At 42.8% G+C, this 23,282-nt stretch overlaps 1 protein-coding gene across 1 annotated transcript; it reads right to left on the bottom strand.

The window, feature by feature from the left end:
• Positions 1–5,946: 5,946 nt before the first annotated feature.
• On the bottom strand, positions 5,947–22,587 carry sgk2a (serum/glucocorticoid regulated kinase 2a). The gene is made up of 12 exons (XM_078419274.1): positions 22,559–22,587; positions 22,388–22,441; positions 22,227–22,284; positions 19,062–19,145; positions 16,434–16,565; positions 14,604–14,716; positions 14,482–14,518; positions 14,313–14,399; positions 13,375–13,470; positions 11,091–11,246; positions 7,180–7,269; positions 5,947–6,108 (listed from the first exon to the last, which is right to left on the bottom strand). The coding sequence occupies exons 1-12, from the start codon at positions 22,585–22,587 to the stop codon at positions 5,947–5,949; spliced, it is 1,098 nt and encodes a 365-aa protein (XP_078275400.1).
• Between the last annotated feature and the right edge of the window lie 695 nt (positions 22,588–23,282).

The following is a 23,282-nucleotide window of genomic DNA, read 5'->3' on the forward strand; positions in this document are numbered from 1 at the left end:
CGAATCCCGCAACTGTCGTTTGCCTTGTACCTTCGCGGGAAATGCCTCGGCCGATCGTACATAGGGGCAGTTACGATTGGCCAGAACCGGCGCCTCTATGTCCATGATCGATTCACGGACACAGAATTTTTGGTAGACACAGGAGCCATCGTCAGCATAGTGCCGCCGACCGACCTCGAAACCAGATCGGGTAAGACAGGTCCCACCCTCATCGCGGTTAATGGCAGCCCAATTCGCACTTTCGGTACACGGAAGATGTCCCTTGTGTTAGGCCTCCGCACGTACGAATGGCCATTCATCATAGCCGACGTCAAGCAAGCGATCCTGGGCGCAGATTTTCTCTGGGCTTTTTCACTGGTTCCTGATGTCCGCGGTAACGACCTCCGACCCTCTGCCGAAGATGAGCACGTCGCTCCGACAATCGCCTCCTCGCCCAGCCCTACTGTCCAGGCCGTCGTCGCGGCCCCCGACTCGTATGCTGCGATTCTGGCAGAGTTCCCAGAGCTGCTCGTCCAACGTTTTGACGCACCTTCGGCTAAGCACGGTGTGGTCCATCACATCCGCACCGAAGGCCCTCCCGTTTTCGCTCGGGCCAGGAGACTACCGCCAGACAAACTGGTGGTGGCAAGGGCGGAGTTCAGGAAGATGGAGGAAATGGGAATTGTCCGTCAGTCTGACAGCCCGTGGGCCTCGCCGTTACACATGGTACCAAGGCATCTGGGGGGTGGAGGCCATGTGGCGATTATCGGCGTCTCAATGCTGTCACCACGGCTGATCGCTACCCCATACCGCACCTACAGGACTTTTCATCTGGGCTGGAAGGAGCGGTGGTGTTTTCCAAAATCGATTTGGTGCGAGGATACCATCAGATTCCGGTGCGACCGGAGGACATACAGAAAACTGCAACTATTACTCCGTTCGGGTTGTTTGAATGGTTGCGTATGCCTTTCGGTTTAAAGAACGCGGCACAGGCTTTCCAGCGACTGATGGACCGCGTGGGCCGGGGTTTACCCTTTTTGTTTATTTATTTGGACGACATCCTGGTCGCCAGCCCCTCAGTGCAGGAACACCAGGTCCATTTGCGGACCGTGTTCCAGCGGCTCCAAGACCACGGGCTCATTATCCAACCCTCCAAATGTCAATTCGGCCTGCCTGCTCTCGATTTTCTAGGGCACAGAATTACTCCTGCCGGCGCCGCCCCTTTGCCCGAGAAGGTAGAGGCTATCCGGGCTTTTCCCAGGCCCACCACAGTAAAAGGGCTGCAGGAGTTCGTAGGCATGGTTAATTTCTACCATAGATTTGTTCCGGCAGCGGCGCGAGTCCTGCGCCCGCTTTTCCAATGCCTTGCGGGGAATCCGGTAGAGTTGTTGTGGTCCCCGACTGCAGAGTCGGCTTTTACAGCAGCTAAGGCAGCCTTGGCAGACGCCACCATGTTGGTCCATCCGAGCCCCTCCGCCCCCACGGCCCTGACGGTTGACGCCTCTGACGTGGCGGTGGGCGGGGTTCTGGAGCAGCAGGTCGGTGGCCGTTGGCAGCCTTTAGCGTTTTTCAGCCGGCAACTAAATTCGGCCGAGATGAAATATAGCGCGTTTGACCGAGAGCTTCTAGCTCTCTATTTAGCTGTCCGTCATTTCAGGTACTTCCTCGAGGGCCGCCCATTTGTGGCGTTTACGGACCACAAGCCATTAACATTTGCTTTTTTGAAATTGTCTGACCCATGGTCGGCCCGCCAGCAGCGGCATCTAACTGCTATCTCCGAATTTACCACAGATGTCCGTCATGTCGCGGGTAAGCTTAATGCCGTTGCTGACGCCCTGTCTAGACCTGCTTTTCCCCCTATTTCGGCGGTGGACTGCGAGGTGGATCCCCAGGAGCTTGCGGAGGCACAGCTCCTAGCGGATACCGTTTCGGCTTACCGGTCCACCACTTCGGGATTGAAGTTGGCCCAGGTAGCTTGTGGGTCGGAGGGCACGAAAGTCTGGTGCGATGTTTCTCTTCCTCGTCCCAGGCCGGTAGTACCGCCCTCCCTTCAGCGCCGGGTTTTCGATGCCATTCATGGGCTGGCGCACCCGTCCATCCGCTCCACCTCTGCCTTGGTAGCAGCGAGGTTTGTCTGGCATGGCCTGCGGAAACAGGTAGCGGGGTGGGCACGTTCCTGCGTGCCCTGTCAGACCGCTAAAGTCCAGCGCCACGTCCAGCCCCCCGTACAGGATTTCGAGGTCCCGGCTTGTCGTTTTTTCCACATCCACGTGGATTTGGTCGGGCCTTTGCCTTCCTCCCGGGGCTACACCCACCTCCTCACGGTGGTGGATCGGTTCACCCGGTGGCCAGAGGCTTTCCCATTGTTTGATATCTCGTCAGCGTCTTGTGCTAGGACTTTGGCCCTTCATTGGGTAGCTCGTTTCGGGGTCCCGGCAGTTATTACAACTGACAGAGGGCCACAGTTCACTTCGTCCCTCTGGGCCGCGCTGGCGGAACTGTACGGGTCCAAGTTACAACCCACAACTGCATATCACCCCCAGGCAAATGGACTCGTAGAAAGGTTCCACCGCCAACTTAAGGCGTCCCTCAGTGCAAGGCTTGAAGGCCCGGACTGGGTAGACCAACTCCCTTGGGTTCTTTTGGGCATCCGGACTGCTCCTAAGCCAGATCTCGGTGCGTCCTCCGCAGAGCTAGTATATGGCTCGACACTTCGAGTACCCGGAGATCTGTTTCCGGACCCTTCAGCCCTGCTCCCTACAGTCCCATCAGCGTTAGCATCTCTCCGGGAACGGGTGGGCACCCTGGCTCCAGTGCCGACTTCACGTCATGGGTGTCCCATGGTACATGAACCGTCTTCCCTGAAGGACTGTGAGTTTGTTTTTCTGCGTAAAGATGCCCATCGCGCCCCGTTGCAGAGGGTCTATCAAGGGCCGTTCCGGGTTTTACGTAAGGGAACGGCTACTTTCACCTTAGACATGGGCGGCAAGAGTGAACTCGTCTCGGTGTCCCGGCTCAAACCTGCCCATTTGGACCCGGATCAACCAGTCCTGGTCGGTCAAACCCCTAGGAGAGGCCGACCTCCGTTAGTTCCGCCCAGTCCAGATACAACACCCTCATTCAGGAATCCCGACAGCCCTTCTAGGTGAGACGGGTTTACTTGCACCTGCTCTAATTTGCCTAATGCATGTACTCTTGATGTGGCCTGCCTCCTCTACATCAGTACAAGCAAACATAGACTGGATGACTGACTGCCTTGCTGAACACTTGTCCTCTGTCTACAAGGGACAGTTGGAACTCCCAGTTGCTGGGAGTCCAAATGGCATATTGAAAAATAGTCATCATGGAGTATGTCCTGATCACAACATGTTGATATCACACATATTTAAATATATATCCAATTAGTTTTAAGTGTAAAGCTCATAATTAGCTGTTTACTTCAACAAGTTAATAATGGTCCACACAAAACTAGTTTCATGAGCACATGTTGTTTTAATGATCATTTTGATAAAGAATCTTGCAGGACCTCACATCAGAGCTTCATATTTCTGTATCCATTATCTGTTCGGCAGACTGAATCACTTTTTTCCTTCTTCCAAAAGTTGACATACTAAAATCTGAGCTCAACTTGGAATAAATATTCATTCATAACCACTCCCTTTGCATCTGATGCTCAGGTGAGGAATTTTGGCATTTGCCATATAGTTACTTCCCCAGGAAGTTTAACACCATTCAGTATTTGATAGATTGATTGAATGGTACAGCACAGAAACAGGCCTTTCGGCCAGCTGAGTTCACACTGACCATCAATCACCCGTTTATACTATTTCTATGTTATTCCACTTTTGCAACATCTCCCTACATACTAGGACAATTTACAGTTGCCAATTAACTTGCAAACCACATCCTTGGGACGTTGGAGCAAACTGGCGCATCCAAAGGATACCAACACGGAGCCCCTATGTCTTATTGATGTAGGGAGTATGTGCAAACTTCACACAGACAGCACCCGAGGTCAGGATCAAAGCTGGGTTTCTGGCACTGTGAGGCAGCAGTTCAACCAGCTGCACCACTGTGGTACCCTACGCCACTGAGATAGAAGCCCTTCACATCTTCATAGAATTAATTTAGAAGTCATCAAATTAGGCAAAGGGTGCATTTGTGAATACTTAAACTATCCAATAAATCCACCACTAAAAGTGATAAATAGTGTCACCTCACGGTAGGGATGAGGTTCGGAGTGGGTGGATTAGTCACATTTCCTGAAAAAGGACGATATCTCAGATGTTCAAGAGTGGAAAATCCTACCTTGTGAACAGATGCACCAAAGATGGAGAGACAGAGAAATGGACAAGAGACAAGGTGGGAGGAGGTGTAGTCTAGGTAACAATGGAGGTCAGTAGTTTTGTCGTAAATGAAGATGGATAGTTTGTCTCCTGAGATGGAGACAGTGAGATCAAAAAAAGAGAAGTGTCAGAAATAATCCAAGTCAATTTGTCTCATGGGTGGAAGTTTGTAGCGAAGTTGGTGAAACTGATGAGATCTGCATGAGTGCAGGAGGTAATGTAGTTGTTGAGATCACAAGTAGTGCCAGAGTAGGTTTAGAACAAAGACTTCTGTGCAGCCATCAAAAAGGCCGCCATAGTTCAGGTTTATGCAAGTGCTAAGGACTATATTTTGATTTGTAGAAAGTAAGAGGAAAAGAGAGATTGTTCAGAGTAAGAACAGGTTCTGACATAGAGGGGAGCTGGTTGGATCCATGTTTCAGGAAGAAATAGAGAGCCCATGTGTCTTATTGATGTGGAATGTAAGTGTAAAGGGACTGGGCAAGGGAATTTGATGTTGTTAAAAATGTTGGAGAGCATGTAAGGTGGTCTGCATGTAGGTGTCAAGATAGAGTCCAGGTAAGAGGAGATAAGTTCAGTTGGGCAAGAGCAGGCAGAAGCAATGGGAGCACCAAAGCAGTCCTGTTTGTGAATCTTGGGTTGGAGATAAAAACTGGCAGTACAGGGTTGGGGAACTCTCAGGTTGGAGGATATGGAGGAAAGATCTCCTGAAGTGATGAGATCTGTGATGGTATGGGAGGCAGTGGCCTGATGATTGTTGGTGGGGTCACAATCCAGGAGGTGTCCAAGAACTAGTCTGGCCTCTGCAAGGTAGAGAACAGTCAACCGGACCACAACAGCTCCTTCCTTATCTGTGGGCTGGATGATAAAACATAGAAACATAGAAAATAGGTACAGGAGGCGGCCATTCAGCCCTTTGAGCCAGCACCACCATTCATTGTGATCATGGCTGATCATCCACAATCAACCCGTGCCTGCCTTCTCCCCATACTCCTTGATTCCGCTAGCCCCAAGAGCTCTATCTAACTCTCTTTTAAATTCATCCAGTGAATTGGCCTCCACTGCCTCCTGTGGCAGAGAATTCCACAAATTAACAATTCTCTGGGTGAAAAAGTTTCTTCTCATCTCAGTTTTAAATGGCCTCCCTTTATTCTTAGACTGTGGCCCCTGCTTCTGGAATCCCACAACATTAGGAACATTTTTCCTGCTTCTAGTTTGTCCAGTCCTTTTTATAATTTTATATGTTTCTATATAATATATATTTATATGTTATATGTCTTTTCAATCTTTCCTCATATGACAGTCCCGCCATCCCAGGGATTAACCTAAATTAATACCTAAATTGGGATTGATGCAGAGTGTGGGGAGAGCAGTGCGTTTTTCTTTTCTATTCCTTTCTATTATGTTTTTATTACACTGTACACTGTGTATTATATAATCATATTTTTAATAAATTCTTTTCTGTTATATTTTTCAGTGAACTGCAAGAAAATTATTTTAAATACAAAATATGAATCCATTTCCCAGAAATCATTTGACTGAAGCATTTTAGTATTGATGATATTATCTACCTTCAGCTAATAATATCCATTTAGGTAGCTCAGTTCAAATAAATATTTAGTTAATTTCTTAAATGATCATCTGTAGAAGCATAGGAAAATCCCAGAAATGCACTTGTTGCAGTTGGGCTGTTAATAGTGGAGTCAGGAATGCGTCCAACAGAGTTAGGGACAATTTCTTGCATGAATTCAGGATCAATGTGCTGCAGATCACCAGGTCCAGCCTGAAATAAAATCAGAAATAAATCTGTGAAGCTAATTTTCCCAATGCATTAGAGCCAAATTTAAGAAAAGTAAGAAATGTTTTGAAGTTTATTGATATGATCCTTTTCTAGGAAAGAATTACCTTGGCAATGCTATCAATGATGGCAAGCCAGATATCTTGAGGATCATATTTGGGGTAAATTGCAATACCTGTAATGTCTGTCACATATTAAATGGACAATTTAAATTGCACTTTGATTCTTGCATAGATGCTTTCTTTTTCCATTCATTTTCAGGATTTCTGACCTTCAGAAAATGGCAGTGAGCCATCTTCTTGATTCACTGCATTATTTCTGATGAGTGTACTTACATCATGGTGTTGGGTGCACAGTGCAGGTTTTAGGATTTATAGCGAATGACAATGAAGGACCAGTCAGGATGGTATGCATCTTGGAGGGGAACCTGCAGGTGGTGGTGTTCCCATGCTTCTGCTGCCCTTGTCCTTAATGGTAGAGATTATGTGTTTGGGAGGTACTGTGATTCTATTCCCAGATCTAATAAACCTGAACCAGATATGTCATGAAAACCATAGCTGATTCTTTGATCTTTTTAGGTCTTTTTATATATCAATAAAGGGATGTTAAACGATCTGTGCTATGGAATTCACCTTGATAAAGGTAAGAAAATATGTTCTTCTATGATTGTAAAACACTTCTTTGCCTCCAACAAACACTTGAAAGCACCTCAAAACATACACAAGTAGCAATGAGTTTGATCTAGCCTTTATCTAAAACTAGAAAGCCAGCAGAAACTTCCCTCCTGTTTCTAGAGGTGCCTACCACAATCTTATTCAACACAATACAAAAATAGTTGCTGCTGATCTATATTGTACCAAGTGAAAATTGGGTTGTGAGGGATGACATGAGTGGCAATAGAGGATCTATCTCTGTATCTAATAGATCGATATCTTGATCCTCATTTCTATCAGTTAGACTATTACAATACTGAGCTAGATTTACTGGAGGATTGTTTTTCTCTACAAAATGTCACACAACAAAATAAACAAAACTAACAGAAACCAAAACACCTACCACATTGGGATTATATGGTGGGGGAATTCTCTTACTGTAGAGATCCTCCCAGGCAATTGATGAAAAGAATGCGTGTTTTTTGACATCAAGCTGTGATAGAAGAATGGAAAAATTAATCAAATTTTAACATCACTTCATGGGTCTTAAAATTGTGTTTTGTGGATTAAAGAATATGATCAGCACGTTGGTCAGTGCAAAAAAACAGTTTTCTTTAGTATAATTAAGGTTCTTTCATGTGTTGTTAATTATCCGCAGTATGACACTGAGAAAACAAGACAACGGTTTATGAGGCTCCCATTAAATACTCAGCAAGTTGAATGTACACTACCTGATTTTATTATTATTTTTTGATAAACTAAAATCCTTTTTTGGATTTTTAATGGGCTGAGTTTTGCTGAGTTTTCACGGTTGACATTCTGGCTAAATAATTCTTCTGTTCTTTTGAAGATGTATTGGCATCTATGTATTGGTTTTGTATCAGTTTAATGTGATGCTTTGAGTGTTTGATTGTCCATTGTGTTCAACATCAAAAATGCCAGTACAATAGAACAGACAATTCCTGTGGCAGACTGAGCTGACAGAAAGGATGAGGAGCAAACAGTAAAAAGAAAGTAAACCAAAATTGTACACGATACCCTACGTATGGTCACACCAAGGCCTAAAAAAATTGGCATAAAACATCTTTACTCTTTTACTTAAATCCTGTTGCACATATTGGATTTCCTTAATGCCTGTAGCACCTGTAAGTTAGCTTGTGGAGATTTGTGTACTAGAACACCCAAGTCCCTTTGAACATCAATATTTCCTTGCCTTTCATCAGTTTAAAAAAATACTCAGGACTTATGTATTTTATTAGGAGTAATTTTATCAAAGCCAATTAACTTACAAACCCACATCTTTGGGATGTGGGAGTAAACCGAAGCACCCAGAGAAAAGAGAAACACAGGGTCACAGGGAGAATGTGCAAACTCCACATAAACAGCATCCGAGGTCAGGATCGAATCCAGGTCTCTAATGTTCTGAGGCAGCAGCTCTACCAACTACATCACCATGCCCTGCCAAAGTCTTTGGTTAATTTTGATTTTTAAAGAATAGATTCTTCATCCACTATTGGGTGCCCAAAGCTAAATATCCTTTTATAAATCGGGATTCAGACCTGGTCCACATATTTTGAACATAGCTTCAGATCTCCTAATATACATATACTCTGAATAATGCGCCTATATATTCAATTAGCATTTTCTTAGCAGCCAAGGAACATTCTGTTGATGGTTTAGATGGCTCATCTACTAAAATTCCAAGATTGTTGTCCTGCTCCATTACCTGAGTGCACAGTGCATTCAGAAAGTATTCAGACCCCTTCACTTTTTCCACATTTTGCTACGTTACAGCCTTATTTTAAAATGGATTAAATTCAATTTTTAATCATCAATCTACACACACTACCCCATAATAAAAAAGCGAGAACAGGTGTTTAGAAATTTTTGCAAAGTAATTAAAAAAAACCCAACTGAAATATCACATTCACATAAGTATTCAGACCCTTTGCTATGACACTCAAAATTGAGCTTCTGTTCATCCCGTTTCCATTGATTATCCTTGAGATGTTTCTACAACTTTGTTGGAGTCCACCAGTGGTAAATTAAATTGATTGGACATGATTTGGAAAGGCACACACCTGTCTATATAAGGCCCCACAGTTGGCAGTGCATGTCGGAGCAAAAACCAAGCCATGTAGGCAAATAAATTGTCCGTAGACCTCCGAGACAGGATTGTGTTGAGACACAGATCTGGGGAAGGGTATCAAACAATTTCTGCAGCATTGCAGGTCCTGACGAGCGCAGTGGCCTCCGTCATTCTTAAATGGAAGAACTTTGGAACCACCTCTTCATAGAGCTGGCCGCCTGGCCAAACTGAGCAATCAGGGGAGAAGGGCCTTGGTCAGGGAGGTGACCAAGAACCCGATGGTCACTCTGTCAGAGCTCCAGAGTTCCTCTGTGAAGATGGGAGAACCTTCCAGAAGGACAACTAAATCTGCAGCACTCCACCAATCAGGCCTTTATGGTAGAGTGGCTAGACGGAAGCCACTCCTCAGTAAAAGGCACATGACAGCCTGCTTGGAGTTTTCCAAAAGGCACCTAAAGGACTCTCAGACCGAGAAACAAGATTCTCTGGTCTGATGAAACCAAGATTGAACTCTTTGGCCTGAATGCCAAGCAGCACTGCTCATCACCTGGCCGATACCATACCTACGGTGAAGCATGGTGGTGGCAGCATCATGCTGAAGGGAATGATTTTCAGCGGAAGGAAATGGGAGACTAGTCAGGATTGAGAGAAAGATGAACGGAGCAAAGTACAGAGAGATCCTTGATGAAAACCTGCTCCAGAGTGTTCTGGACCTCAGACTGGAATGGAGGTTCACCTTCCAACAGGACAACGACCCTAAGCACACAGCCAAGACAACGCAGGAGTGGCTTCGTGACAAGTCTGTGAATGTCCTTGAGTAGCCCAACCAGAGTCCGGACTTGAACCCGATCGAACATCTCTGGAGGGACCTGAAAATAGCTGTGCATCGACGCTCCCCATCCAACCTGACAGACCTTGAGAGGATCTGCAGAGAAGAATAGGAGAAATGACCCAAATACAGGTGTACCAAGCTTGTATCATCATACCCAAGAAGACTTGAGGCTGTAATCATTGCCAAAGTTGCTTCAACAAAGTACTGAGTAAAGGGTCTGAATGCTTATGTAAATGTGAATTTAATCCATTTTAAAGTAAGGCTGTAACGTAGCAAAATGTGGAAAAGTGAAGGAAAAAATGAATACTTTCTGAATGCACTGTATACCAATTTAGTGCACAGCTGACATCAATCTTCTCTCTGCCAAATCTCACTCAAATTTCCTATTAAAGTTGTCCATTGTTCTAGCTGATCAAAATCTTTTTGAAATTGTATGAACTGATAATCATTCTTTGCTATTGTTCATTATTTGATATTATCTGGACATTTTGGATCATTCCATGCATCTCAATCAATCCATTGTCTCAAATAAAGACACAAGATACTACAGATGCTAGAATCTGAAGCAAAAAACAAACTGCCAGAGGAACTCAGAGAATCAATCAGCTGAGTTACGTACAACTTGAAATGTTGACAATTCGTTTCCTCCTCAGATGTTGTTGGATCCACTAAGTTTCCCCATTAGCTTGTTTTTCGCATTTATAAAATGAATTGAACACAAAAGTGTCTCAACTCAACTTCATAATAATCTACATGTAACTGGCTACCATCCAGATAGCTGTAATGGCAGTGGAGGGCATCGACAATATTGCCTGGCTAGGCCAATCCTGCAACTCCAACCCAGTGCTGCCACCAGGACAACAGGCCTTTATGGCAAATTAAGACCTTTAACAACTTTGAACTTGAAGGGTACAAGATTGTGATGGAAACGTGGCAATGCTTATATGCTATTTCAGTGTAATCTATTCTTACTCTCTTGTACTTGAATATGACTGCCTATGTATAGTAAAATATTTACTGAACTGTATGCAAAATTAATTTCAATGTACTGCACTTAGGTACATATGAAAATAAAGTACAATTCAACCATTAAATACTATAATATGATTCTATTTTAATATATTCCTTTGTTCAAAGGCCTTGAGCTTATTAAGTGGCTTAATATGTGACAGAGTGTGAAATAATAACTGGAAGTCTGCAAGGTCATATTCAATGGCTCTCTCCTATGTACGAGTCTGCCATCTGTCAAAATAAAACAGTAAGTTAGTCAAGCATGATCTGCATCATCTAAAATCATTTTGCCTGAATCTGATTAGCTCTCTTTCCAGCAAATGTGAGGTATTGTTAGATTCATTTAACTCGGTGTTCAGACACATACAAAATGTACACTCACAAAATCTGCTTGAGCTCCTAATCGTCTCTTTTGATCTTTTTGTAGAAGTCCTGTCAGAATATCACGAGCAGCTGTTGATATGTTCATTGGCAACTGGAGTGGCTTGTGGAGAATGTTATCATACATCTCAGCTACATTCCGACTATAGAAGGGTGGCTGTCCACAGAAAGGAAAACAAGTTAACATCTTCACCCAATCCTTGCATGCTTCGGTATCAGTCTCAAATCTAGTTGCGTTTAGTTTAGAGATACAGTGCGGAAACAGACCCTTCGGTCCACCGAGTCCGCAACGAACAGCGATCCCCGCACACTAACACTATTCTACACCGATCTTCTTAGGCCCCCCTCGGTCATGGGTAAGGCCCCCCTCGGTCATGGGTAAGGCCCCCCTCGGTCATGACCATGGGTAAGCAAGCCTGGGCGATGTCATATGAAGGGCAGGCTGTTGCCCATGCAGCACGTCCCCCCCCTCTCCACCTCGCTAATCGATCCAAAGGAACAGCAGAGCCGTTACAGTTTGGCACCAGCACCATCACAGGAGCTGCCAGAACGAGATTGTAGACAATGACAAACTGCCTTCGGGTCTCTGACTCCGGATTATTCTTGAGGTTTACTCCTGGAGCCTTCTCCATGACTGGATATGGCCACAAGGCGGTAGAGGTTTTAGATCAAAGTTTTCCCTCTCCTAGATGGACTGCCTTCCTAGGCTGATGAGCCTCATCTGCCCGAGACTCGTGGGAGCGGGAGCGTCTATCTATCTTCCTGTGCAGGTCTATATCACCTGCCCACTGCTCACACACTATTCTACACACACTAGGGATAATTTACAATTATACCAAGCCAATTAACCTACATACCTGTACGTCTTTGGAGTGTGGGAGGAAAACAAAGATCTCAGAGAGAACCCACTCGGTCACAGAGAGAACATACTACTCCGTACAGACAGCATCCATAGTTGGAACTCAGGTCTCTAGCGCTGTAAGGCAGCAACTGTATCGTTGCGCCACTGTGCCGCCCTAAATCTGCTACTTAGATTTGTGTCAAGAGCAGTTTGTACGAAGGAAGGAATAAATAGAAGCCCACTGTTTAATCATATTTCTTTTCAGATTTGTTGTCAAGGATAACATTGTAAATTAGTAGGACATGAGCATTCTTTAGAATGTCTCATCATTATTACCACTATCATAGTATCAAACAGAGCAGTCAAAAGCTTTTAGTTTATTTACACATTATTTGAAAATACTACAAAGTAAATTTATTTATAACTTTACCAAGAATTAGCTAAAGTAACTAAAGAGTGATTGTTTGCATTGGGTGAAGGGTAGTTGATCATAAAGCCAGATTTAAGGCTGTTGGGAAATTGACCACAGGTACAATAAGGATAATACTTCTTTACAAAATGGTTTAAAAGCACTGCTTTGTGGGATTTGGATTCTGTTGGATCTTCTCAATGAAACTGTATAATTATTCGACAAAGAAAGGAACTGTAGAACCATGTGGAAAGTGTGAAATATTATGGTTGTGGGCATAATTGGATTTCACTTTGGAAGAACAGCATTGAGCTGGTTGGACAAACTGCCTCCTTCAGTACTCAATGTGTATCCAAAATCCCTTTTCATCTCTTTGGGGCGGCACAGCAGTAGAGTTGCTGCCTTACAGCACCAGAGACCCGGGTTCGATCCTGACCAAGGGTGCTGTCTGTATGGAGTTTGTATGTTCTCTCTATGACCTCATGAGTTTTCTTTGGGTACTCCGGTTTCCTCTCCCACTCCAAAGATGTACAGGTTTGTAGATTAATTGGCTTGGTAAAGATTGTAAATTGTCCAGGGTGCGTAGGATAGTGCGAGTGTAACAGGGATCACTGGTTGGCATGGACCCTGGGCATAAGGGCCTGTTTCCTTGTTGTATAGCTAAAATTCCCCTCTACCTGCTCAAATCCAGGACCCGTCTGCAGTTTTGTCTGTCACTTCTGTATGGAATTGACATTTAGATACAAGAGTAGAAACTCAAGAAAGTGCTGACACTGAAGCAAAAAATCTAGGATTTATAATCCTAGATAGTTCACCTTGTTCACCAATCATCAACCAGCCCACATCTCACCCCACTCTCTCACTTCTTTATGCAGACTAGCTTTCCCTCTGCACTCTCACTGCTAATGCAGGGTATTGACCTGAAGCGTCAACCATCCCTTCCCCCCTACTGAGCTTCTCCAGCTATTTGCTTTTAATCTGATTGCCATGGTTTGGATTTTGCTTCTGGCTCATAGAATAGAATCCATTACTTACCAATCCAAGCAGCATCTCAAAGAGGACTGCCCCAAAGCACCACCAGTCAACAGTACGATCATATGGATGTTTTCTTAGTACTTCTGGGGCAAGATACTATTAAAGCAAAATGGATTTAGAATGGATGCTTGTAATCTTTTCTATGAGAAACATCACTTCCAGCAAGTATGAAATTGAACCAATAAATATTTAATATGATAATAAATTTGTGCAAGATAAAAATAAGCCAACAATTAATTAGAAATCAGATCATCGGCCTGATGTTGACCATCTCTCATGAAAGTTCTCCATATTCCCAAAGTTTAAAGGAGTTGTGCCACAGAGGTAGTCAAGTGTAAGGGTTGGTGGTAGAGGCAGACATGATAATGGAATTTAAGAGGTTTTTTGATAGACACAATACAATACAATACAACAATATATCTTTATTGTCATTGTACAGGGGTACAACGTGGTACACATGGATATGCAGGGAATGGAGGGAGATTGATAATGTGCAGTCAGATAGGATTAGTTTAATCTGGCATCATGTTCAAGCATGGACATTGTGGACCAAAGGACCTGTTCCTGTGTTGTACTGTTCTATGTTCTCATCTCCTGTGAAGTTGGTGAGAAAATGAAATTTATATTCATATGTGGGCATTTCCAGTGTTCAAAGTTGAACCCATTTTCACCTGTGTAATATGCATGAAGAGTGAAAAACAAGACACTTGATAATGTTCAGATACTATTTGAAGAGGCAGGTTTGGGACGTCTAGATGCCATTAAATCTAAAAGAAGAATCAAAGACATATATCTGATTTATACTTATCTGAAAATACTCTTTGCTGGTTGAATTTTTATTATAAAAAGCACCTTTGTAATTTATTTCTCAAGGAGTTGTGTGTTTATTATATACTTATAGGCCAAATTAAATACGAGTCTGCTGGTCACTTTCTCACCTCGGGAGTCCCACAGAAAGTAGATGTTGTTCCTGTTGGTTCTATGACTTCTTTACAAAGACCAAAGTCTGTTAGTACAATATGACCCTGAAATATGAAAAAAAATCATTATCAACTGGATGTCGTGACAGAGTTTGAAAGTACTGAGATATTTGTGCATAAATAATACCTGAGAATCTAGGAGAATGTTTTCAGGCTTTAAATCCCTGGAAGACAAAATGATCTAACACTTAACTGCAGAACCTTTGAACATTTGCAATAAATATATAGGATTTTTGCAACAAAACTCACCGATACACAATGTTGAGGGAGTGTAGGTATCCTATTGCACTGGCCACCTCTGATGCATAAAATCTCGCTCTGGGCTCAGGGAAAGTGTGTTCTTGTTGCAAATGGAAGAAGAGCTGCAATTAAAGGTCACTGCTAAAAAGTGCTAATTCATGACTCTGGATGGGTCAGGTAGCATTACATGAAAAAAAGACACACAGTGTTGGACTAACAGCGGGTCAGGCAGCATGCTTGAAGAACACGGATAGGTGATGTTTCGGGTCAGGACCCTTCTTCAGACCTAAACAGGTTAATCCTTGAACACCAGAAATGGCCACCCAGGATTATAATTCTGCAGTTCCTTATTTCTAGTATTATGTGGCTTCTGGATGGAAATAGTCAATCTGCTTAGTAGTTATGGTGTATTAATTACATCTCATGGAGGAGAATTTCTTTTTAATATGGTCTTCTTCCTAAAATACTTTTTAATATGGTCTTCCTAGAACACCCTGAACAATCAACCAGGCTCTACCTCATACTTGAAAATAATATAATCGCTTTGTCCCACCCATTACTTATTTTATTTTACCTTGATCCTGATTCAAATAATACATTGTAAACCAGAATCCTCATTAAAGCTGTACATTAAATGTTCCACATGCATATGCATCTGTACCTGTCCACTAAACCCAATCCTATTCTGCTTTATGGTTTCTGCCCTATCTCAATCTATCTGCCTGCAAGATCCTCAACCATATTTTTGTTAGCTTTAGATTTGATTATTCCAATGTTTTCTGGTCATTTGCCATAACCTTTAATTCATCAGAAACTCCACTCTGGTAGCCACAACAAGCATATCTTCATATTCAGCCCAAGTTTGGTCCTGCTCCTCAGAACCTCAGTTACACATTTTTCATGCCATTGTTTTGCTCTTCCTATATCTCTAACTTCTTTCACCTTGCAATCTTTGCTGAATGGTCTTCTGCTGATTCTGGTCTCTTATGCCTTTGGATTAGCTCTGGAATTCCCTGCCTCACTATTTCACCTCTTCACCTTCCTCTTCTTTAACATATTGTGTCTCTTCCTGTAATGACAACTGGGAAAGACAAACGTTCAAAGCACCACTGTGACACTACTCACTACCGATTCTACCAGGCACCTGATTTATAAAGGTAGACACAAAATGCTGGAATAGCTCAACGGGTCAGGCAGCTTCTCTGGAGAAATGGAACAGGTGACATTCTTCAGACTGAACACCACTTCCTTTTCTCTAGAGATGCTGCCTGACCCGCTGAGCTACTCCAGTATTTTGTGTCTTATCTTCGCTGTAACCCAACATCTGTAGTTCCTTCCTACACCTGATTTATAAACCCTTGGGTATCAATGAGTGATATCTCTTGCAAACCAGGATGATGAAATGTAAATTTAATGTCAAACCTGTTGGAAATATTTCCAGCCTCCAAAGACTTCTGCTTTTGTACCATGGTCAATCACCTTCCAAGTTTTACTCCATGACTATTCCTTGAACTATTGGCTGTAGACAACATATTCTACTTTTATTTCAGACTTTCAGATCTGCTGAGTTTTTGTATCCACTTCATGGAATTTGTTATTTATTTTGTCAGTGACTCCAGGAAGTAGATGATCAAAGCAAATCAGGGAATGGTTTACCAGTACATTCAAGTCTTGGATAGAAGGAATGTAGTCATGTACAAACATTCAAAGCAATATTATGCCACATAGAACAGGACAAATAATAGAACACAGGGAAACAAGAGCGAATAGCAAGGAAACTGATTCATCAGTTAAATATAAATACTATAATACATTTCTAAAGGATTATGATCTGCTCACCTCACCACCATTCACATAATCCAGGACAAAATAGAGCTTTTCAGTTGTTTGAAAGGAGTAGTGAAGCCCAACCAGAAAAGGATGCTTGAGATTTTTCAGCAGCACATTGCGTTCTACCATTATGTTCTTTTGCTAATTTAAAATAGGTAACATTAGATTTTGAGTAAACAACCACATGGTATGTTTATACATTCGCTAGTCAGAACACTTAAAATTACATACTTTAATTTTGTAGATTTTGTATTCATGGGAATTCATACTCAATTGGTTCTAACTTCATTTATCTTACAAATTATAGTTCTGTTCCTATTAACATATTAAATATACGTATGAAAACATATTCATTGGATGTCCCTCAGGGGGAGGAGTGGAGAGAAGGATCTTTGTCAGAACTCTTAAGAAAGAACTGGTGGAACAATGAAGGAGTGATTGTTTTCATCCTGGGCTTTACCATTCAGCAACTCTAGGAAGCTCTTACCAGTGTTCTGAAAAGATCCACTCCCTCAGAACACATCTAGTCATCTTTAGGTAGATACAAAGTGCTTGAGAAACTCAGCGGGTCAGGCATTATCTCTGGAGAAAAGGATTGGTGACATTTTGCATCGGGACTCTTCATCAGGCTGAAAGTAGGTGGGGGGGGGAAGGGAGGCGGGAAAGACCATGACAAATCTGGGCTGACAACAGATTACCTCGGGCAGGTTGGTTACCCAGCTGTTGGCTGGGGATGGTGTGACCTCAAGAGGCTTACAATGTTCATACGGCTGGGATGTAAGCTACCCAAGTGAAATATGGGATGCTGTTCCTCCAATTTGCATGTGGCCTCACTCTGGCAAATGGAGGAGGCCCAGGACAGAAAGGTCAGTGTGGGATTGGGAAGGCGTGTGACCTCACTCTGCCAATGGAGGAGGCCCAAGACAGAAACATCAATATGGGAATTTGGTTTTGACATTTTGTTATGCACAATTGGTGCAGTTTCCTCCATTTTAACAGTAACTACATTACATCATTGGTCATAAAGCACATTGGAACAGAGTTATGAAAGACGCTAAGTAAATGCAAATTCTTCTTTCCTACTATCTTTAACAATTTTCCTCAATTAAGGTGACAAGCCCCCCAGAAGCAGGTCCATTTAAAGAAAAGAGTTGATATTACTGCCGGTGTTTGCATAAAACGGCAACATTTTAAATTGGCTGCTTTAGTACCTCAAAATATTGAAATGATCAATATAAATTTTGCTTATTCTTCAACTCAGCACAGTGGTGCAGCTGGTAGAGCTGCTGCCTCTCAGTGCCAAAGACTCAGGGTTCGATCCTGACCTTGGGTGCTGTCTGTGCCTCATTTGCATTTCTCCCTGTGATCATGTGGGTTTCCTCCCACATTCCAAAGATGTGCGGGTTTGTAGGTTAATTGGCCTCTGCAAACTGCCTTGTTTGAAGGGAGTGGATGAGAAAGTTGGTCAACGTAGAACTAGTGTGAAGAGGTAATTGATGGTCAACGTGGACTCTTGGGGCCAGAGGGTCTGTTTCCATGCTGTATCTTTCAATATTTCAATTAAAAAAATTAACTTTCTGTGGCAAAGTTCGTAAATTGACAGTAAAACTGTGTTAATCTGACAAGCCCCAGACTTTGGCAGTGGCAGACTAGCAGATGTTACAGATATATAATTCACCTTTTTTAGATGTAATGAACCAGTATAATCAATTTCCTAGTGAATTATGATAAAAAGAATCCAATAAGTTTAAAGTCAGCTCAGAAACAGAACGCTGGTGATTTTAAACTGATTATGGGTTCTGGGTTTTCAGGGTATTAAAGGAAGCACGGGACCAGCATCTAACGGTGAGTTAGATGCCAAACAATTGGGACTTCTGAACAATTGGATAGAGGACTATCAGAGTTTAACTTCACCTGTCAAACACGTAGCCATCTCTCCTGCTCGGAATTCCTCAGAGCTGATCTCTGTCTCATTCCTGTATCAATTTGGCTCTAGCCAACGATATGATTGTTGGATCATTTCTCCAATGTCTAAACAGGTCAGTAATCCTACCTGTGACTGTCAACATAATTATGCCAATAGTTAATGACAATTCTCATCAGGAAGCAAATACAATGAAATTGTTTAAACTTCCAAACATCGACTACACTGCTACCGTTTGATTTAATTAAATATTACATATGATCAAGTAAACTTTTGCTGAATTTTGATACTTTTGGGAGTGAGAAAATTCCTTAAGCCCATAATAGTACATCAATGAAGATTTCCAGAATAATATTTCAGTGTATATATTTAATTATTCACTTAGGATAAACACAATGTTTTTTTCCCATGTGGAAATGTCAAAGACCAGAGGCCATAGGTTTAAGGTGAAAGGGGCAAAGTTTAATGAAAATTTGTGGGGGAAGTTTTTGATGTCTCGGGAGTGGTGGGTTCCTGGAACGTGCTGCCAAGGGTGGTTGTGGAAGAAGGTATGATATGGACATTTAAAAGGCTTTTAGATAGACATATGGATATGTAGGGAACGGCAGGATATGGATCAACTACAGGCAGAGGAGATTAGTTTAACCTGGCATCATGTTTGGCACAGACATTGTGGGCCGAAGGGCCTGTTCCCATAATAACTTAGTACATACCTCTTTTTTTTTTAGGATCATTTTCTTCTGCAAGACTTTGATTGCATAGAATCTGCCATCAGATTTACGTTTCGCAAGGAGAACCTAAATCAACATTAATACATTAGGATTAAAGTCTCAACTCTGTAATATACATTAAATGCTAAGCACTTTGCAACATTATACACTGGGACTTTGCTTGGCCCTCAAGATGCATTCTCAGGAATGATTGCGCTCTTAGAAACAGCACTTAAATGTGTTATTATAGCACCATAAAGAGATCCATTAGTTTAGTTTAATTTTGGGCTACAGTGCGGAAACAGGCCCTTCGGCCCACCGAGTCCACACAGACCACAATCGCCCGTTTACTAGTTCTATCCTACACACTGGGGACGATTTACATAATTAAACTACAAACTTGCCTGTCTTTAGACTGTGGAAGGAAACCAGAGCATCTAGAGGAAACCCACTCAGTCACAGGATCGAACCTGGGCTCTGCCGCTGTAATGGCAACAACTCTCCCGCTGCGCCACTGTGCCGCCCCATGACTGACAGCACTGCTGTAATGGAAACCTGGTTGAGAGCATAGCACTCTGTTGGTATTTGCACAGCTTTGAAATGGTTAAAGTGATCACGTCGCTGTGTAGCTTGACATGGAGTGAGCCACTGAGGCAATGCTTTATGGGTGTCTGTGTGGGGTGATGAATGGGATTTGGCAAACAGTGCAGCCAATCAACACTGAGGTGAGGGGACTGGCAGTACCAGCTTCATGTGTAAACAGATTGTCTCAACCCTGTGGCCTCCCACCACTAGCCACATCTTCCCATCTCCGCTCCTTTCCGCTTTCCGCAACAACCGATCCCTCCACAACTCCCTGGTTAACTCAGCCCTTCCCACCCAAACCACCCCCTCCCCAGGTACCATCCCCTGAAACCACAGGAGATGCAACACCTGTCCCTATACCTCCTCCCTCGACTCCATTCAGGTGAGGCAGAGGTTCACTTGTACCTCCTCCAACCTCATCTACTGTATCTGCTGTTCCAGGTGTGGACTATATATTGGCGAGATCAAGTGCAGGCTCAACGATTGTTTTGCGGAACACCTCCGCTCTGTTCACCTAGGCCTACGTGATCTCCCAGTTGCTAAACACTTTAACTCCCCCTCCCATTCTCATAATGACCTTTCTCTCCTGGGCCTCCTCCATTGTCAGAATGAGACCCAATGCAAATTGGAGGAACAGCACCTCATATTTCGCTTGGGCAGCTTCTAACCCAATGGTATAAATATTGATTTCTCTAACATCATCACTCTTGCTTTCTCTGTCCCTCCCTATCCTAGTTCTCATACTAGTTCTACTGTCCTCCCGATTCAATGTTATTGACAGTATGCCATGTTGTCACATTTCCTTATCAGCATCCGCTTTGATCTGTCATTTTCACTCCTATATCTCTAGACTCACTCTCCCCTGATGCTCAGTCTGAAGAAGGGTCTCGACTTGAAATGTCACCCATTCCCTCTCTCCAGAGATGCTACCTGTCCCTCTGAGTTACTCCAGCATTTTGTGTCTATCTTCCTGTGGTTTCTTTTGTGACCTCCTGCTGGGCGTACTGGAAGCTGCCACCCCCCTCTCCCTTTGCTTGGGTTGCACAGCTCTCTTGACTCCCAGAGATTTCTCGATGGTAAAATACGAAATGGAGGTCACTGGTCATTAAACTTGTCATCATAGAGAAATGGCAGAGCCAAGGACAGCTTTGCAGGCAAACAGAGGGAAGAGGCAGCAGCTTCCATCGCACCCAACAGGATCATAGAATCTGGGTGTTCTGACTGCAAATGGAGCAATTGCTGCCAGTACCCAATAATGCCTGGCACGCACTGTGCTGGTCATGGTTTAGCACATTTCAGTTCCGAGTTCTGAAACCACAGTCCTATCTCTAGTCCAAACAGATTCATGCGACCTCAATGTCATTGCAGCAAAAATTTAATTGCAGCAGAAATTGCAAGGTTCTTAGCACAGGAGCCTCTAGCTGGATCATACGTAGTTTTTACAGGTTCATTTGGAATCACAGACCAAGAGCATTATAATAAATCAGTGCTCTGCGGCTTAATGCCAAGCATGGTACTCGTGTATTGACTACTCTGTAAGTTATTTTTGGCTGGATTTGAATATACATAAAGCCAGATGCTCATTTATGTGGCTTTTTTATCTGACATGATGGAAAAAGCACATCTTTTTCAATGTCATTCTATCGAAAGTGGGTGAAAAAATATAAATATTTAGTAAAACTGCTTCAAAATAGTTTTTGAAGGAGAAACTTATTAATTTAGTTTAGAGATACAGCATGGAAACAAGCCATTTGGACATATGTTCATGCTGACCATTCACACTAGTCCAATGTTATCCCACTTTCTCATCCACTCCCTGCACACAAGGGGCAATTTAGAGGCCAATTAACCTACATACCCGCACATCTTCAGAATGTGGGAGGAAACCGGAGCATCCGTAGGAAACCCACGCGTCACAGGGGGAATGTGCAAACTACACACTTGAAGTCAAGATCAAACCTGGGTCTCTGGCACGGTGAGGCAGCATCTCTGCCAGCTACACCACTGTGGCACACCTGCATGTTTGTCTAGCATGTTTGGCTTAGTGCACAACAACCAAGAGGTATACCCTTCCACCATTTCCAATTTATACATCAGAAGACACAACCGGATGACGGAGAAATGAAAAAGAGGAGATTTGATGTGAACATATCAGATAATTCAATGACCTCTGCTGCTCTTGGACACTGGGTCTGTGGCAGCTGAACCAACATAGGATGGCACTGTGGCACAGCAGTTTTTTTAGACATACAGCATGGAAACAGATTCTTCAACCCACCGAGTCCACACCCACCATATAACCCGTTCACACTAGTTCTATATTATCCCACTTTTCCATCCACTCCCAATATATTCGGGGCAATTTGACAGAGGCCAATTAACTTACAAACTTGCATGTCTTTGGGATGTGTGAGGAAATCCACGCGGGCTACAGGGAGAAGGTGCAAATTCCATACAGAGAGCACACAAGGTCAGGATCCAATCCGGGTCTCTGGTGTTGTGAAGCATCAGCTCTACCAGTTGATAGTGTAAATAAGGTAAAATAGAAATGGAAGCAAAATAATAGTAAAACAGTTTACTTACTTTCCCAAAACTCCCTTTTCCAATAACTTTTAGAAAATCAAAGTCTGTTGGTTTGGCACTGCAAACAAATAATCATTTTAAGTGAAATATTTTCATGTCTAATCGGTTGTTTTTCCAAGTATCAAAATTAGATTATCATTCTGGTAACAAAATATACTTACAAAGGATTGGCTGATGGGCCCAAGTTGATGTCACTTTGCTTTGACATACTCTGTAAGAGAAAGATTAGGTAGTGTATTTAAGGTAGTGGAAATTGCTTGTTAAGTTATGATAATAAGGATCGCTAAGTTTTGGTATCAAAATATCAATGCAATTATGAAAATTCGTTTCTCTTTCCCCTATTGTTGCGAAAATGATCCATTTCAGTTTTCGAAACCTTTATTTTCTAAAGTCTAGTCCTGACAAAGAGCAGTAGCCTTTTATTATTTGAAATCTAATATTTTACACTTTCTCTTGCTATTAAAGTACAACAAAATATATCAGCGACTTCGAAAGGCCTGTCTCCATGCTGTTTCTCTGAACTAAAGTAAATTAAACTAACATTAGCAGGATCTCAGCAGGTCAGGTAGCATCTGTAGAGGGAATGGATATGTTTCAGAACTATCAGTCTAATGAAGGGTCCCAACATGAAAATGTCTGCCCATTCCTTTCACAGATGCAGCCTCCTCCAGCTCAAGATTCCAGCAACTGCACTTTCTTGGGTCTCCAAAGATGAATAATTAGTGGATGCTTTTGATGTTCAGTGTTAGATTCACTCGTGTTCCCAATGGAAAATATACACTTTATTTCAAACTTCCATGAATACATTTGCATTGAGTGGGTGAGATAAAACTCAGTGTGGATAAATGTGAACCAATAGTTTGAAAGGAAGAGAGGAAAGAGGATGAAGTAAATATTGCCAAAACTAGGGGAAGAAATCTGCTTATCAGAGAAATGGGGGCATTAGCTACGTGAAACGTATTTGGGACGATGGCCAAAGGCTACCATAAAAACAAGTTTGGGATTTTTGTTTCCAATATATTTTTGCTTATACACAAACATATGCATAAGGTTCAG

Source organism: Rhinoraja longicauda, chromosome 22 (genome assembly GCF_053455715.1).
Source record: "Rhinoraja longicauda isolate Sanriku21f chromosome 22, sRhiLon1.1, whole genome shotgun sequence".
In the NCBI taxonomy this organism is placed as follows: Eukaryota; Metazoa; Chordata; class Chondrichthyes; order Rajiformes; family Arhynchobatidae; genus Rhinoraja; species Rhinoraja longicauda.

Excerpts from the sequence above, each read along its gene's own strand:
- sgk2a (XM_078419274.1), bottom strand. The coding sequence starts at position 22,587 with ATGGATCATTTTCGCAACAATAGGGGAAA. Across the intron at positions 19,146-22,226 it reads GAAAAGGGAGTTTTGGGAAA|GTTCTCCTTGCGAAACGTAA; the intron begins GTAAGTAAACTG and ends ATGTTGATTTAG. Across the intron at positions 16,566-19,061 it reads TGATCCTAAAAAAAAAAGAG|CAAAAGAACATAATGGTAGA; the intron begins GTATGTACTAAG and ends ATTTTAAATTAG.